Source organism: Canis lupus (assembly GCF_048164855.1).
Source record: "Canis lupus baileyi chromosome 16 unlocalized genomic scaffold, mCanLup2.hap1 SUPER_16_unloc_1, whole genome shotgun sequence".
In the NCBI taxonomy this organism is placed as follows: Eukaryota; Metazoa; Chordata; class Mammalia; order Carnivora; family Canidae; genus Canis; species Canis lupus.
In genome coordinates, this window is record NW_027326424.1 from 539,392 (window position 1) to 554,815 (window position 15,424).

Here is a 15,424-nt window from a genome sequence, read left to right on the forward strand (position 1 = left end):
GCTTCAGAAGGGCCCTGAGCCTCCGAGTAGGAGAGATAGCTGTCACCTTGGATAAGCTTGCCAACCAATTTTCTTCATGCTACTGAAAAACGTTCTCAGGTGCCTTAGACCTTTCCTTGATTTATTTGGTTTAAGACATTATTTTTTTTTCTGTATTTATAAAAGGCAAAAAACAACAACAAAAAGCCCAACCAGGAACTATGTGTAGTTGCCAAAGTATTAAAGAACACATAAGTAAACTGGCTAACAATTTTGGAAAGCAGGAGTAATAACCCAAGGTTCTGTGTTAAATAAATAAAGAGGGTGCCTGGATGGCTCAGATGGTTGGGCACCTGCCTTCGGCTCAGGTTGTGATCCCAGGTTCTTGGGATCAAGTCCTGCCTGCATCAGGCTCCCTCCTCAGCAGAGAGTCTGCTTCTCCCTCTCATGGTCTCATCCTCTTTCAAATGAATAGGTGAAATTAAAAAAATAAATAAATTCACATAATAGTAAATATAAGCAACACTCTTCTTGTGAAGATTTCCTAAAATAAGAGGCAGCATAAAATGACACGGGATTCATTTTTTTAACGGTTTTATTTCCTTATTCATGAGAGAGAAAGAGAGAAAAACAGAGACACAAGCAGAGGGAGAAGTGGGCTCCATGCAGGGAGCCCGATGTGGGGCTCCAGGATCACGCCCTGGGCTGAAGGCAGGCGCTAAACCGCTGAGCCACCCGGGGATCCCCGACACCGGATTTAACATCAATTGGGGGTTGATCTCTCGCTTCCAGTTTTTGTCATGAACCCTAAGTAAGCCACTTAACTATCCTGAGTTCGAGTTTCTTCGTGTAAAAAAAGGAAAAGGAAAACAAGTAAAAGAAAAACACAAAAACGACACAGCCACCCAAGGAAACCAGAGGATCGATGTAGCAATGCACCCGAAAGCATTCTGTAAGTCAGGAGAGCTCTATGAATGCTAGTCTGTTGTCACAGAATTCGGCACTTTGTGCCAGCGGAGTTAGGAATTTCCTACTTGACCCACCTTCAGTGGAGAATTCTGAAACAGATGCTTCTCGTGACATGCCCTTTGTGCTCTGTGAGCATCCCTTGCTGAATAAAACTTGATGATGGCACAGAAACCAGGGCGGGCCACTGCCGCGTTTGGGAAGACTCCTACCGAATACAGGAGGCCGAACTGGGAGAATGCTGTGACCAGAGAGCGCTGCGGGCTGGTCCCGCACCAAATACGTACATGAAATTTCACGCCCAGAAACCAAAACTGCCCGTTCCCTTATATTCCCTAAACCCTCTGCACAGGCAACCCAAGCACTTGTCACTTCGCGAACAGGTTTTCCTCTGGAACCCTAAGATTCGAAAAGCATTAGGAGGCAACAGGCGCTGGCTGTGGAGCGCTGCCCCTCAAAAGTCTCTTGGGGCTGAGCGGCCGCCGAGGTCCCCTCTAGAACCAGGGTGCCTCTCAGCGGAGACTACAAAGCGCTGAGGGGTAAGGCCAGTCTCCAGGGCTCCCGGTCACCCGGTCACCGAGGGGGCGGCCTTCTCCCTGCCCCCTCCATCCTGGCTCGGCTCCCGGGCAAGGCCTCGGCCGAGGGTCCGGACTTAGCTCCCACACCAGCAAGGTTTTATCCCTCTCGGTGGGAACCGCAAAAGACACCGACTCCGCCACCCTCGCGTCACTGCTCGCAAGGTGCCCCCGCGCTTCTTCAAGAGAGGCGGGGCCGGGGGCGGGGCCGGCTCGGCGGGAGTGGGGAGAGCCCCGCCCCGCCCCGCCCGCCCTGGCCCCCCACTCTGCGCGGGTCTCTAACTCTACTTCCCCTCCCGCAGCCCCACCGCGCCAGAGTCCTAGAGCTTCCTTCTTCTCTTCCAGTGAATTTTTAGGGTAGAGTCCAAAGGGTGAGCTTCCAGGATCCCAGCGTACGGTCATCTTTATAGCAACTGGCGTCAGCGGCACTGCCAGAGAAGATGTAGAGTCCCAAGCAGTTAGTAGTTACCTACTGACCTTTAAACATGTGCATTTCTCCGGTCGCCTGGCTGGCTCAGTGGTTGGGGGTTTCCTTCCGCGAGGGCTAGGGCGTGATCCCGGGATGCCAGGATCCGTCCCACCTCGGGCTCCCCTGGGGGAGACCCCTTCTCCCTCTGCCTACGTCTCTGCCTCTCTCTGTGTGTTTCTCATGAATCAATAAAATCTTTAAACATTTTTTTAGATTTCTCAACTCCGTGTGGGAAATGATCTCTAAAGATAGAATACTTTGGCTTAATGCTTTCAGGAGGCACGCCTGGGTGGCTCAATGGTTGAGCATCTGCCTTCCGCTCAGGGTGTGATCCTGGGGTGCACGATTGAGTCCCACATCAGGCTCCTTGCAGGGAGCCTGTTTCTCCCTCTGCCTGTCTCTCTGCCCCTCTCTCTCTCTCTCTCTCTCTCTCTCTCTATATATATATATATATATATATATATAAAACAAAATCTATCCCATTTTATTATCCTAAAAATATGACCTTCATTTTTCATGCTAAAAAATGTTTTATGAAGAGTTGCTGATAGAGGATAGTTTTAATGAGTGCTTTTACCTGAGCTTTAAAATAAAAAGTTGGAATTTTTTTCCAACTTTGTTGATGTTTTACTGGTCTGTGAAATCCAAGTGAAGGCCCAGAAGTAGGGATATCAGTGGCCCAAGTGGGACAGTTTAATCAAACAGTGTTGTTAGCTATGTGCAGGACATTCCTCCAACTGCCCCTTTTCTGTCTTTGCATTGTCCTTATGCACGTTTTACTCCGCATTAGCACCTTCAGATCCCAAATAGAGATGCCTTTATTTTCTTAAACATCTAGATTTTAGCCCATTCTCTGAAAGCACCCCCAAATCATTGGCACCTGGCACCATCTCTTGACCCCAGCCAGCACTACTTTCTCCACCTCAATATACAAGACCCTTAGCCCCAACCATTATCTTCTTCGGAATCTTCTTTTACTCTGAAAGTAGTTGGCTTTGGAGGAATAACCGGGATCCTGATACTGTTTTAACCCAAAAATTGTAGATTTTATTACCCATCTCATTATCCATTGTATTCATTGTATGTATCCACTCAATTATTATACCCATTGGTTGAGTATGTCTCCGCTTCTCTGGGTAGCTTATAAACACCTCAAGAACAATAGTTGTGGTTTATTTTCCTTCTTCTAGTGCCTGCCACACTCTTAGATTAGGTACTGGAATATATCTAGAATTAAAAATGAACAAATCAACACATTCTTTGCACAAGGAATGCTTTAATAATTATCCAAATATAACAACTTCTTCATTGTGGTCCTCTTGGTTTGCAAATGAGAGTCAGAACCAGAGGCCTGGGCCCAGACAGGTACAAGGAGGAAGCCCGAGAAAACCATTTATTCCTGGGGGCTATGGTCAGGTTTATTGGTAAATGGGAAGGAAAGAAAATAACCTGAAGCAGAGGCAAGAGGAAGGAGAAATGAATTCCTGAGTGAGAAGAGGAGCTCTGGAATGACTCTACGGCAGCCCTGTGTCCTGTCTCATCCCGAGAAACATCCTGTCATCCAGTAGGAGAGTGGCCGGCCTGCACAGTGCAACCTCCATGCTACCCTGTGGAAAGAAAACAGATTGGTTCTTGTTTTTACCACTCAGTAAGCTCCTTCTGCACCTACATGACCCAGATCTTAGAGCAGTGCTCAGAATCCCCTTCATTCCTAGCTCTCTGCTTTGTCCCCCCTGGCCCTCTGATTCTTCCCTTAAATTTCCCCTATCTGTGGTCTTTGTCCTCTACTTCCCCCACCCGATATGCTTCCACATTTTCAAATCCTTCTCTTCCTCTGAAGTAGGAGAGCACCATTGTAGAAGGATGAAAGATACTAAATAAATTAAAAGGTAAATAAATAAATAATCAATCTCAGGTGCAACCATTGACTCTTCCTCCAGAACAGGTCAGCCCTCATAGCCATCAGTGTCCCTTGTGCGTGGTGTTTCTAGAGTAGGCAAGGCACTTAACTCCCTCCATCCTCACAGACGCCTGGAGGCCAGTTGTAGTCAACTGGCCAGTTGTATATACAGCCAGTTGTATTCTGTGTATATCTGGTTTGAAGCTCAGAAAAGTAAAGTAAACATCCTAATGTCCACCGTCGTGGACAAATGCTGACAGGGGCATTTACATTTACAGAAAACGTTGCTGCCAATTAGCGAGAGGGGACCCTGTGGCAACCATGAAGGTATAGCTCAATTGCTCCCAGGCCTCCAGCTGATGGAACCAAGCAGGGATCTGCATCCAAACTGAACCAATCAGGTTCTTTATCCCAGGCACTTGGACAGGGACTAAGCCTAGGCAGTCTCTGTTGCTGCTCAGGACATTAGCCCATCCACTTGGGGCAGCCAGAGTCTGTGCTGTGGAATGTGGAGCAGAGAATGCTGCTCTCTACCAAGAAAGTAGTGAAGCAAATGCACCAGGAGGCAGAAACTTGCCAGGAAAAGCTGGCTGACACTTTCCAGCTCTGCTTCCATTACCTTCTGAGGTCTAGCCGCACCTGTGTAAGCTCAGTGAGACACCTTGTGCCCTCAGGATACAGCTCCCTCAACTCACTTGAGTTACTTTGTTACTGCATCCAAAAGAGTTTTATTTATTTATTTTTTAAAGATCTATTTTTTTTAAAGATTTTATTTATTCATGTGAGACACACAGAGAGAGACAGAAACATGGGCAGAGGGAGAAGCAGGCTCCCTGATGTGGGATTCGATCCCAGGCCCTGGGGGATCACCACCTGAGCTGAAGGCAGATGATCAACCACTGAGCCACCCAGGCACCCAAATATTTATTTATTTATTTATTTTGAGAGAGAGAGAGAGAGAGCGAGCACCCTAACGGGGTGAGGGCCAGAGGGAGAGGGGGAAATCCCAAGCAGACTCTGTGCTGGTGTGGAGCCTGACATGGGGCTTGAATCATGAGTGTGAGATCATGACTTGAGTGGAAATCAAGAGTTGGACGCTCAACTGACTCAGCCATCCAGACGCCCCCTCTAAAATAATTTTAGTACATCAGAGAAAGACCCAGATCCTGGGTATTGTAAGTCAGAGTTCCAAGCCCTGCCACTCTCCCACATTTTTCTAGGCTATAAAAGGGTCTAGTCCTTGCCTACTGTGCCTTTCTCTGTCACTACAACCTTCCCAGTGCTCTGGCTGCTAACTTAGTCCCACAGTGTTCTCCTCACCAGTTCTTCATACCCCCTGCTCCAGAGACAATCTTTTTTTGCACAGCTGATGGCTGAGAGAAGATTGAGGCTCAGTACGTCTGGAAGGGAGAGAGAGAGAGAGAGAGAGAGAGAGCGCACCTGTGAGAACAGAGGACTAAGACTGAGGCAAGCTCTCTCTCCCTTGGCTTGTCCCTGCGCTGGCATGTACCCCCCAGGGGCTGAGTATTTCCAGATTAGGCAAAGCCTCCCTCCCAGAGGCCTATTTAGACATCCCCACAATGGGGATAGGGAGTGGCCTGGGTTCTGGCAGGAGGCACAGGACAACTGTTTACCCCCATACTTCCTAGTCAGGGTAGATGGTAGTTCATGCCACGTTTGAGGGTTTCTAGGGAGAGGAGATGTCAAAACAGGCAGCATAGAGACCAAGGTAAATCTTGCCTGATCAGGGAGGCTCTTCAGATGAAGAGTCTCGGGATATGAATCAGAGTATGAAAGAGGAGAGAAGGTCCAAGTCATGGACCTATGGAGCCTCCTGGAGCGGCTCTGAGGTGGGCAGTTTGCACTTGGCCTTTAATCAGACATTGGCCAAAGTTTTTACTTGATGGTTAGAGTGGAGCCTTCAGGGCCACCAGCCTGGAATTCGGCACTGGTTCTATGAGCCTCAGTTTGCTCATCTGAAAAGTGGGCATAATAGTTTCCATCACATGAAACGCTGGGTAAAATGGGCTCTGCAGGTAAAATGGTTAGTATATAACACACTCTCAAGAAATGTTGGCTGCTGCTGTTGCTCCTGCTCTGCTATTAACTATGCAGAGCTTTTCTAGAACCCGTACACCAAAGAATCTGCTAAGTGGATGGGCACTACAGCCACTTGTCAAGTCCTCTGCTCAGCAAAAACATTCCTGGACTCCATGGGCAGTCCCTCTGGGGACATTCCCAGGCCTTGCATAGGAATAGAAGTCCTGTGAGTAGAGCTTTCCCACCCTGGAGCCCTGGCCAGACCTTGACAGTCCTCGTGGCAAATGTTTTCTGAGTGACTCCTGTCATCATTGCACCAGTAATGGCTGTTGATCTGGAAGCTGCCGTCTGCGTTTTCATTTCCCTTCGATATGTTGAATCTGCTTTCCACAAAAGCCAGACATAGCCCTTCAAACAGGGAGAAGAGGGTTTTTAGAAGAGGGTTTTATGTTTTTAAAAGAGTGGGTTTTTTTTGTTTGTTTTTAGGGTTATTGAGCTGAAGGAGGAGGGAGATGGAGAGAGGGAGATCAGGAAGCGGAAGAAAGACAAGAGGATAGGCACTTTTACGGAGGGATATTGAAGGTAGACAGGCATTCAATTTTCAAAGAAGTGAGACTATAAATGGCAAGCAAAGACAATGGGTCTCTTTGGGGCCCTTTACAATTACTGTCAAACAGCCAATCCCTTTGGGCCTGGTACCAGAACTTAGAGGGGATGTGTATCCAAAAAGCCCAGGAAATTATAAATTATAAATGTTAACAAATGGGCCTGGGTGCCTCCTGAATGTCTAGATACTCTGGGGGAACTTGGCTCTCTCAGTTCAAGGGCAATCCAAATGGTCAAAACTCAACGATCCAGCACCTACAAAAAGAGGAAGCAATTCAAAAGCCTCCAAACCCACCTAGCCATCAGCTTCCCCAGGATCCACTCACCTACACTCTTCCCGACATGTAACATCACGTCTAGTACTGTGTTCCCTGTGTTCAGTACTGGGACTAACCTGCAATCAGCTCTGGCTGGGAGGAGCCCCGGGTGAGGGTCGTCTCTAAATGCCAGGAAAACCTTCATGGGCATGGGTCTGTGACCACAGCCAACCCCACATAGTGCAACCCCCTGAGTTTCTACAGATTACAGTCCAAAAGACAGTGATAAGCTTCCAGTGTCCCAGGCTGAATGAGTAGCCATCCCTCACCTTCCAGGTATTTGGATGATAAGGTACCATTGCAGCAGCCAACACAAGTAACATAATATGAATGCTAGAAACACAATCCTTGAGGACAGGTGCAGGAGCGCAGACATTCAGGAAAACCTCTTGAACCACGGGACATAGATCTCTACTCCTCCACACTTACTTACCATCTGAGGCCCTGTACCAATGGAGCTACTCAGTAACTACCCGGCTCTGAAAAAGCACCTGGATTGGCTGTTGGGGGGCAGCAGGTGGGGCTGGCAAGAGACTGCACTAAGTTTTCAGATCAGATGGGGACCGCATTAAGGGAAGAATGGGCACAGAGCTGAGAGGAAGAGATGGGGGCATGGAGGCCTCATTTTAAGAAGATTGGGTTGGGGTGGTAGGAACTGGGGCGGCAAGAGTCGGGGGCAGTTTAGCAAAGATGAAGTGTTCTCAGGATGGCTGCAGGTGGAAAGAAAGCATGTGGTGGGCTGGGAAGTGAGGGCTTGAGTCGGTGTGGACAAGAAGATGCATCGAAGACTTGGGATAGGGCAGAGATCAGAGCTATCAAGAAGGGGGTGAGCTCAACAGGGCATCCGCTTGGATGGCAGGCATTGAATAAGGGTGGGTGGAGGTGGGTGTTAGGGCTGAGCAGACCTTCCGGGACTGGGATAAGAAAGCTGGGTCAGAAAAGGGGAAAGCCATAGCGGTGGGGCTCAGGGGAGGTTGGCGTGGAGCACGGGGATTGCCACAGGGGTTGAGGGGTGAGGATGTGATGCCTCAGAGGGCGGAGGAGGGATGTGTCTGCGCTCGGGGTTGGAACTGGACTCCCAGGGGGTCAAGAGTGTGGCTGCATTGACGCGACGCCAGGGGCGAGGGGGTGGGGGTACGTGCTGGGCTCGGGTCCCCGTCGGGAGAAGATGGAGGGGGCGGTCAGCAGGGGCTGTGCGGGCTGAAGGCTCGGCTCCGAGGGGGTAGGGCGCGGGCTTACAACGGGGAAGGCAAAGGGTTCTGAAGCAGGACAGCGCAAAGGCGACCAGGGGTCGGGACCACGGAACGCGCCCGCCGCCCGTTCGCATCTCGACCCCGCCCCCCTCCCCCCTCCTCCCCCTGACCCCGGACTCACCAGAGCGAGCGGGGAGGGGGCGGGGTCGCTCCTGGCCGCTGCAGCCTCTCAGCCTCCGACCCGACGCTCCGGCCTCTCCGCCACCGACGCCCGGAAACTGCGCTCGAGGCGCCTGACGCCAACCCGGCGGTTGGGCGCTCGGCCCCGCCCCCGGCCCGCGGAGCCAATGGCGGGGCGGGAGGAGCCGCGGGGCGGGGCCAACGTTCCCGAAGCCGAGTTCCCCAACGGCCAGCGGGTGAGCGGTCTGGGAGGCTTGGACTCCACTAAGGGGAGAGGGAGATCCGCCTGCAGAGGTGAGGCCACTAAGCGAGGTCACCGACCTAAGAGGAGCTTGGCCCAAGGCCCGCCTCTAGCAGTGTCTGCGTCAGACTAGATCCCGGCTTCTGGGTCCGTGATCTCGCCTGGCCGCAGCGCCATGCGTGTAACGTTGGCCTCCTGAGGGGTAGGTTCCCACTGGTAAAATCAGACCAGTGACGTCTACGCTATTTTTGCCTCCCTGAGGGCATGGGCGCTGGTGGTGCTTGCAGCCCGGGGGCTCTGAGGGAAAAAAGTATACGTGTTTTGACCCTATCTTGAACCAACAGGGCGTCTTCAGCTCACCGCTCCCTCCTCCTCGGGACTTTCTCAGGTACCTGCCCATCAGCCCCTGAGGCACAAACCTGGAGGATCTGGTTCTTCTCATCTAGCCAGGTCCTTGTGTGTCTGCTTTCCTCGGTAGAGTTGACATTTCTTTTGCAGGTGGACTCAGAACAAAAGGTCCAAAGTGTGTGAGAGGGGGGATGTCTGCTTTGGTCACTTCTCACCTGCAGGCTTTGGTCCAGCGGGGAGCGTAGGCCTGAGTGTGGGGACAGTGCCCAGAGGCAGAGGTACTACTAACTGCATGTCCAGGGGGACTTTGGGAGTATTTATAGGGCTGGCCTGGGAACAGGGCACCTCTTGGAAGCAAGCTCCACTGACCTGGGCCAGGGGTTCTGTGACCGTTTCTGGGAAGGTTCGGGTTCAGTGCCCGTTGCCGTTTATAAAAAAAAATGGCTGGTGGAGATGTGGCACCTGAGTGTGTGGGGGCTGCTTCTCTGGTAATAATCTCTCCGGGAGTGAGAACCACTTCTCGGTTTCAGACTAGATGAGGCTGAGTGCATTCAGTATGGGTAATAGTTGAGGACGGGGAGCCTCGGTGTCCAGCGGAAGATGAATGGAAAGAAGAGGTGGTTCATGTATACAACGGAATATTCCTCAGCCATTAGAAACGACAAATACCCACCATTTGCTTCGACGTGGATGGAACTGGAGGGTGTTATGCTGAGTGAAGTAAGTCAATCAGAGAAGGAAAGGGAGGTGGGCGGGGGGTGGGGGTGACTGGGTGACGGGCACTGAGGGGGGCACTTGATGGGAGGAGCACTGGGTGTTATTCTGTATGTTGGCAAATTGAACTCCAATAAAAAAATTAAAAAAAATAAAATAAAATAAAAAAATAGTTGACGTGTGGGTAGCCCGGTTGGCTCAGCGGTTTAGCGCCGCCTTCAGCCCAGGGCCAGATCCTGGAGACCCGTGAATGAGTCCCCATCAGGCTCCCTGCATGGAGCTTGTTTCTCCCTCTGCCCGTGTCTCTCATGAATAAATAAATAAAATATTTAAAAAAATAGTTGAGGAGGAAGTTAGGAATAAAGAGATAGAGGCAAAGTATTTTCTGGGTGTTGAACAAGGTGGAAAGTAAGGGATTTACTAGGGAAATCCCATTTCCTAGGCAAAAGGATAGTGTTTCTGGTAATAATTAGCACATCAATACCATCAGTGTCTTGACTCAAGCATGCCCTCCCCCAAATGGAGCAAGCAAGCAATATTCCTCAGTTCTTCCAGTTTTAGTATGTGTGCTGCCGAAGTGAGCACTATTCCTCAGTTCTTCCAATGAATTTTTGCACAGCCATTGTCTGCAAAAGCTGTGGGAACCCCATATAGTAATCTTTTGTCTGGTTTTTCAGGAGCCCAGCCCTTGTCTCTTGGTCTTCTCTTACTTCTCAGGCCTCTCAGCCCCGCTGCTTGTCTTCCTCTCTTCATCTTGCTCTGGTGCACATTTTTACCATTCATGGGCCATGAGTCCACGAGGTAGTTTCCAGCCAGAAAAAAAAATTCACACTGCTCTATCATTTGAACAGTAATAAAGTCACATGCAAAGAGAAGAGAGCTTGAAGGTTATCCTGGAAGAGGCAGCTTTTATCTGAGTCTTGCAGGTGGATAGAGGAAGAGGCATTGCAGGTGAAGAGACTGGCAGAGAAGTGGCTGGTGGGTAGGAGTGCAGGCTGAGCTCAGGGGAGGTCCCCAAGAGTGGAGAGGAAGTTGGACTTAAGAACAGAGTAAGGGGATGGGGCTAGGATGGGAGGGGAGATAAAGACAGATTGGATGAGGGGGGAAAGGAAGGATGCAGACACAGCTGGAGGCCTGTGCAGGAAGGGCTCAAACACTAGCAAACTCAGCTCACAGGCCACTGGTCTATCAGCTTAGATTTCAAGAACTCCACAGACTTATTAAAAAAGCCAGGTAGGAGAACTGCAGGTATCTGAATTCCCTGCAGACAGGTCCAAGGTGTAGATTCCTGAACCCCATCCCTTCCCTGGAGAGTCACTCTGGGATGGGGTCCAAGAATTTAGGCCTAACCACCTCTGTTGTCCTCTGCCCTCAGCACCAGCGGATCCAAAGCATAAGAAAACATAAGAACCTTTGTCTTATTTTAGGAGCTGAGGGGTAAGGGATTATTAACATTTGGGCAAAAGAGAAGCTTCTATTGTTTGCTAGATAGGAATTGTGATTGGTCCTTGTCAACCACTGGGAAGGTAGGTTGCCATTGTTATCTTCAATAGCACAGATAAGAAAACAGGCTTCAGAGAGAGGCTAAGTAACTTGGGGTCCCAGGGCCTCAGAACTAATAAATAAATGGTAGAGGGAGGACTCTCACCCAACTCTAATTCTAATTAGAGAGTTAACATAGTTCAGTGGCAGAGCAAGTGGGCTTGGTAGGCGGTAATGCTTAGGTTTGAACACCAGCTCTACCCCATACTGTTTACAGGACCTTCCCTACACTAGTGTGGGCGTTCAGGACAACCAAGCAATGTGAAGCTATGGTTTTCACGGGCCCCTTGAGATATAGCCCTGAAGATTGGCAATTAGAAAACAGAAGTAAAGGCACAACACACTATGGCCTCCTAGCCTCAGGCAGAGGGGCCAGAGGGTGTGACTTCAGGTAAGTTCCCAAAACTATCTGAGCCTCAGTTCCTCATCTGTAAATTGGGGAAAATATCAGTTGACCTGAGGATTAAGATAATATCTTTAGGAGAGTTTCTGGCCTGCTGGAAGCACTTGAAGATGACTAGCTATAGGGCACCTGGGTGGCTCAGTTGGTTAAGCCTCTGCCTTGGGCTCATGTCATGATCCCAGGGTTCTGGGGTCCAGCCCACAACAGGCTCCCTACTGAGTGGGGAGTCTGTTGCCCCTCCCCTGTGCCCCCACCCTCGCTCGTGCCCTCACTTGCTCTCTCAAATGGATAAATATTTTTTTTTAATGATTTTGTTTGTTCATGAGACACACACACACACACACACACACACACACACACACACAGATGCAGAGAGACACAGGTAGAGGGAGAAGCAGTCTCCATGCAGGGAGCCTGATTTGGGACTCGATCCCGGGACTCCAGGATCACGCCCTGGGCTGAAGGCGGCGCTAAATCGCTGAGCCAACTGGGCAGTCCTGGATGAATAAAATCTTAAATAAAAAAAAAAGACTAGCTATATTATTATTATAGTTTAGGCTAATTCTCACCTTCCCAATCCAGTCAGATCTGTTTTTAACTGCTTTCTGAACACTGGAGTGGGAGCTTTTTTTTTTTTTTTTTTTTTTTTTTTTTCCATTTTTTGAGAGCCTTTCTTATTTGAACCCCAGATATATCCTTACTTGGCAGCTGACTAAAGTCATCAAACAAGGACTAATGCAACCATTTCTCTCAAAAGTGGAATAGCTAATGTTCCCCCTGGATTCTGTTGTAGGAAGTTGGTTCTTCCCACTCTTTTAAAATATGGCAATTAGAATTAGGTGCCCTATAGCTAGTCATCTTCACTGCCCTAAAATATATTTTCCACCCACATGCCCATGTCTGGAATTCAGTGGTGATGGTGGCATTCTTTAGGATTTATCCTGGCTCTCTTCAAGTGGTTCTCCTTTGCAGTGAGAAGTCTGCAGGGAAAGGCAGCATTAAGGTAGAGCATCTTGGGCCAGTTCTGCTTTTGCCCTGAGACCTAGCAAAACAGATGATGAGGGAGCCAGGGACCTTGTGGAGCCATGGGAGCTCTGATGGTCAATTTCACTGTTCTTCAAATTGTCCCAAGTCCATGCAGATCCCCCACTAGAGTGCCTTTTGACAGCCTCCCTCTGAAGATATTTCAGGCAATCAGAATCTTTCCAGTTTCAAAAGACCTATAGAGAAAGAAATTTCACTACCCTGTTGTTTAAGATCCATTCATTCATTTATTTATTTATGTATTTTGAGAGAGAATGTCAGGGGAGGGGTAGAGGGACAGAGAAAATCCTCAAGGAAACTCCCCACTCAGTGCAGAGCTCCACACAGGCTGCCCTCACATACATTCTCTCTCTCTCTCTCTCTCTCTCTCTCTCTCAAATCTTTTTAAAAACTGAGATAGAGGGATCCCTGGGTGGCGCAGCTGTTTGGCGCCTGCCTTTGGCCCGGAGCGCGATCCTGGAGACCTGGGATCGAATCCCACGTCGGGCTCCTGGCGCATGGAGCCTGCTTCTCCCTCTGCCTGTGTCTCTGTCTCTCTCTCTCTCTCTGTGTGTGACTATCATAAATAAATAAAAATTAAAAAAAAAAAACACTGAGATAGAGGAGTGCCTTGGTGGCTCAGTGAGTTAAGTGTCTGCCTTTAGTTCAGGTCATGATCCCAGGGTCCTGGGATCAAGCCCCACAGTCAGACTCCCTTGTTCAGTGGGGAGTCTGCTTTTATCTCTCCCTCTACCCCTCCCCCTGCTTATGTGCTCACACTCTCTCTCTCCTTCCCTTTCTCTCTCTCTCTCAAATAAAGTCTTTAAAAAAATAGTTATGATAAAAACAGAAGTGTGAGATGAGAAAACTTCTAGGAAAATGCTTTATTTTCTGCTTTTAAATTTCAAAAGAATATCTAATGATGGGTTCTATTATTGTATACAGCAATCTCATTTTTATTTTTTTTATTGGAGTTCAGTTTGCCAACATATAGCATAACACCCAGTACAGCACATTTTAGAACAAGAAAAACTCTGAATTGATCCTCGTTAACTTTATTACAGAAAGTGGTAAAATAGCTGTGGAATACAGACAGTGTGAAGAGATTACAGATGCCAGAACCCAAGAGGAGCTACATGATTTAATTCAAGCACCTGGTTATTAAAGCTCAAGGGTTCCACAGCTATACTATACTATAACCATAATTTAAAGCAACTGACAGGATTTGGAAGACTATAGTTAGCTCTGTCATCTTTTGGGAAATGTGAAACTCTGAAACTGCTTTTGAGTGCAGGGAATTTCTGGGGCTTTTCTTGAAGTCTTGGCCCTTGGCTCTGACCCCTTATTTGAAATTTGGAGAGCCAATTGCATCAGAGTGCTCCTATAGTTGTGGACATAGAAGAGGACACAGCCTTTTAGCGCTCCCCTCAAACAGAATCTCAGGGACTTGGGAACAGAGTAACTATGGCCTTAAGTGAGATGATGCTACAGCATTTGAAAACCTTTATGTGCATTGGGACACCTGAGTGACTCAGTGGTTGAGCATCTGCCTTGGGTTTGGGGCCTGATCCCAGGGTCCTGAGATGGAGTCCCACATCAGGCTCCCCTCAGGGCTCTGTGTGGCTCTCATGAATAAATAAAATATTTTTTTTAATTGTCTTTCAAATAAGGTATATTACCCAGATATCAGTATCACATAGACATCTTGTATGAAATATTTTGTTGAAGAACTTTTCTGTAACCCTAACCCTGAATTAGGGATTAAGTTGACAAAGTAATTTCTAAAATAAAATGCCAATGTTCTATATATTGAATGTTAAAAGAAAATAAATAATAGGAGCAAAGAATGTGTTTCATGTCATTAAGAACTTAATTTGGGGCTAGAATTCTGATTATTTAACTAACTCCGAAGTTGCAACATTTGTTTTGAAGGGAAGAGAGTAGAGAATGAAAAGATGGTTACTTTCTGAAAAAGCATTTGAAGTTTTGTCTGTGCAAAAATTCTTCTAATTCAATTTAAATCAAGCCAGTCAAGGAAATCTCAGACTTATCCAAGTTTACACTTTAAGAAGTCTAGCTTCCTGTGAAATGTGAGAGAAAGAGATTCAGTATTGATGCTATAGATTTCAGAAACCTGACTCTAACAACAGATCCATTCCTAAATAAGACCAGTTATGGAATTAGTTCCATTTAAAAACCACAGTATGTGCTAGACACTGGGAATAGGATAAAATCCGTTCTCTCCAACAGCCCTGGCGGCGCAGCGGGTTAGTGCGGCCTGCAGCCCAGGGTGTGATCCTGGAGACCCGGATCGAGTTCCGCGTCGGGCTCCCTGCATGGAGCCTGCTTCTTCCTCAGCCTGTGTCTCTGCCTCTGTCTCTCTGAATAAATAAATCCTTGAAAGCAAAGCAAAACAAAAACCTACGTTCTCCAGAGCTTGTGCCAGCCCATAAACACGGACTAAAATGAAAGAGATTATAGAAAGGACAGTGAAGGAAGTAAACGGGGCGCTAGTTACAGTATTTCCAGAAAGTTTAACATGCTGACCTCAACATTTTAAGTGCCTTCTCCATGCGTGCACACAGGGTAGACCTCAAGGTTACTTGTTCTAGATTGACAGGTGTGTTGAGTGTAGGTGGGACGCGGAAGTTTTCCATCCTAATGTAAACGGAGGGCTAGTCCCTTGGTTTCAGACTCTCACTCCCAGAATGAATTGCTCACCTCTCCCCTCCCCCCATGCCCCCAAGCCCCTCCCACAGAGTTTGGAGCCATCGCTGATTCAGTGGTAGGTAGCCTCCTCCTAACACAGTAGTGAATTAAAACTCAGACATGCGTATTGAGAACTTAGAGGAGTCTACGGCCATACCACCCTGAACGCGCCCGATCTCGTCTGATCTCGGAAGCTAAGCAGGGTCGGGCCTGGTTAGT

General features: G+C 48.4%; 3 protein-coding genes across 6 annotated transcripts in view; 2 read left to right on the forward strand and 1 right to left on the reverse strand.

Moving 5' to 3' along the window:
- LOC140629517 (membrane-associated guanylate kinase, WW and PDZ domain-containing protein 2-like) overlaps window positions 1-15,424 on the forward strand; it is a 316,400-nt gene that overhangs the window by 278,643 nt on the left and 22,333 nt on the right. The window lies entirely within an intron of this gene.
- Window positions 3,246-15,424, reverse strand: part of LOC140629533 (uncharacterized) — a 130,808-nt gene continuing 118,629 nt past the window's right edge. The window contains exons 8-12 of the mRNA XM_072819053.1: window positions 8,886-12,693; window positions 8,227-8,763; window positions 6,194-6,337; window positions 5,210-5,289; window positions 3,246-3,596 (exon numbers count right to left, since the gene is read on the reverse strand). The gene's annotated coding sequence lies outside the window, so the exon portion shown is untranslated. The remainder of the gene's footprint in view (window positions 3,597-5,209; window positions 5,290-6,193; window positions 6,338-8,226; window positions 8,764-8,885; window positions 12,694-15,424) is intronic.
- Window positions 8,057-15,424, forward strand: part of LOC140629514 (leucine-rich repeat-containing protein 37A3-like) — a 50,731-nt gene continuing 43,363 nt past the window's right edge. The window contains 3 exon segments of the mRNA XM_072819030.1: window positions 8,057-8,519; window positions 8,811-8,916; window positions 11,288-11,461. Coding sequence (XP_072675131.1) covers window positions 8,393-8,519; window positions 8,811-8,916; window positions 11,288-11,461 — 407 coding nt within the window. The 5' untranslated portion in view covers window positions 8,057-8,392.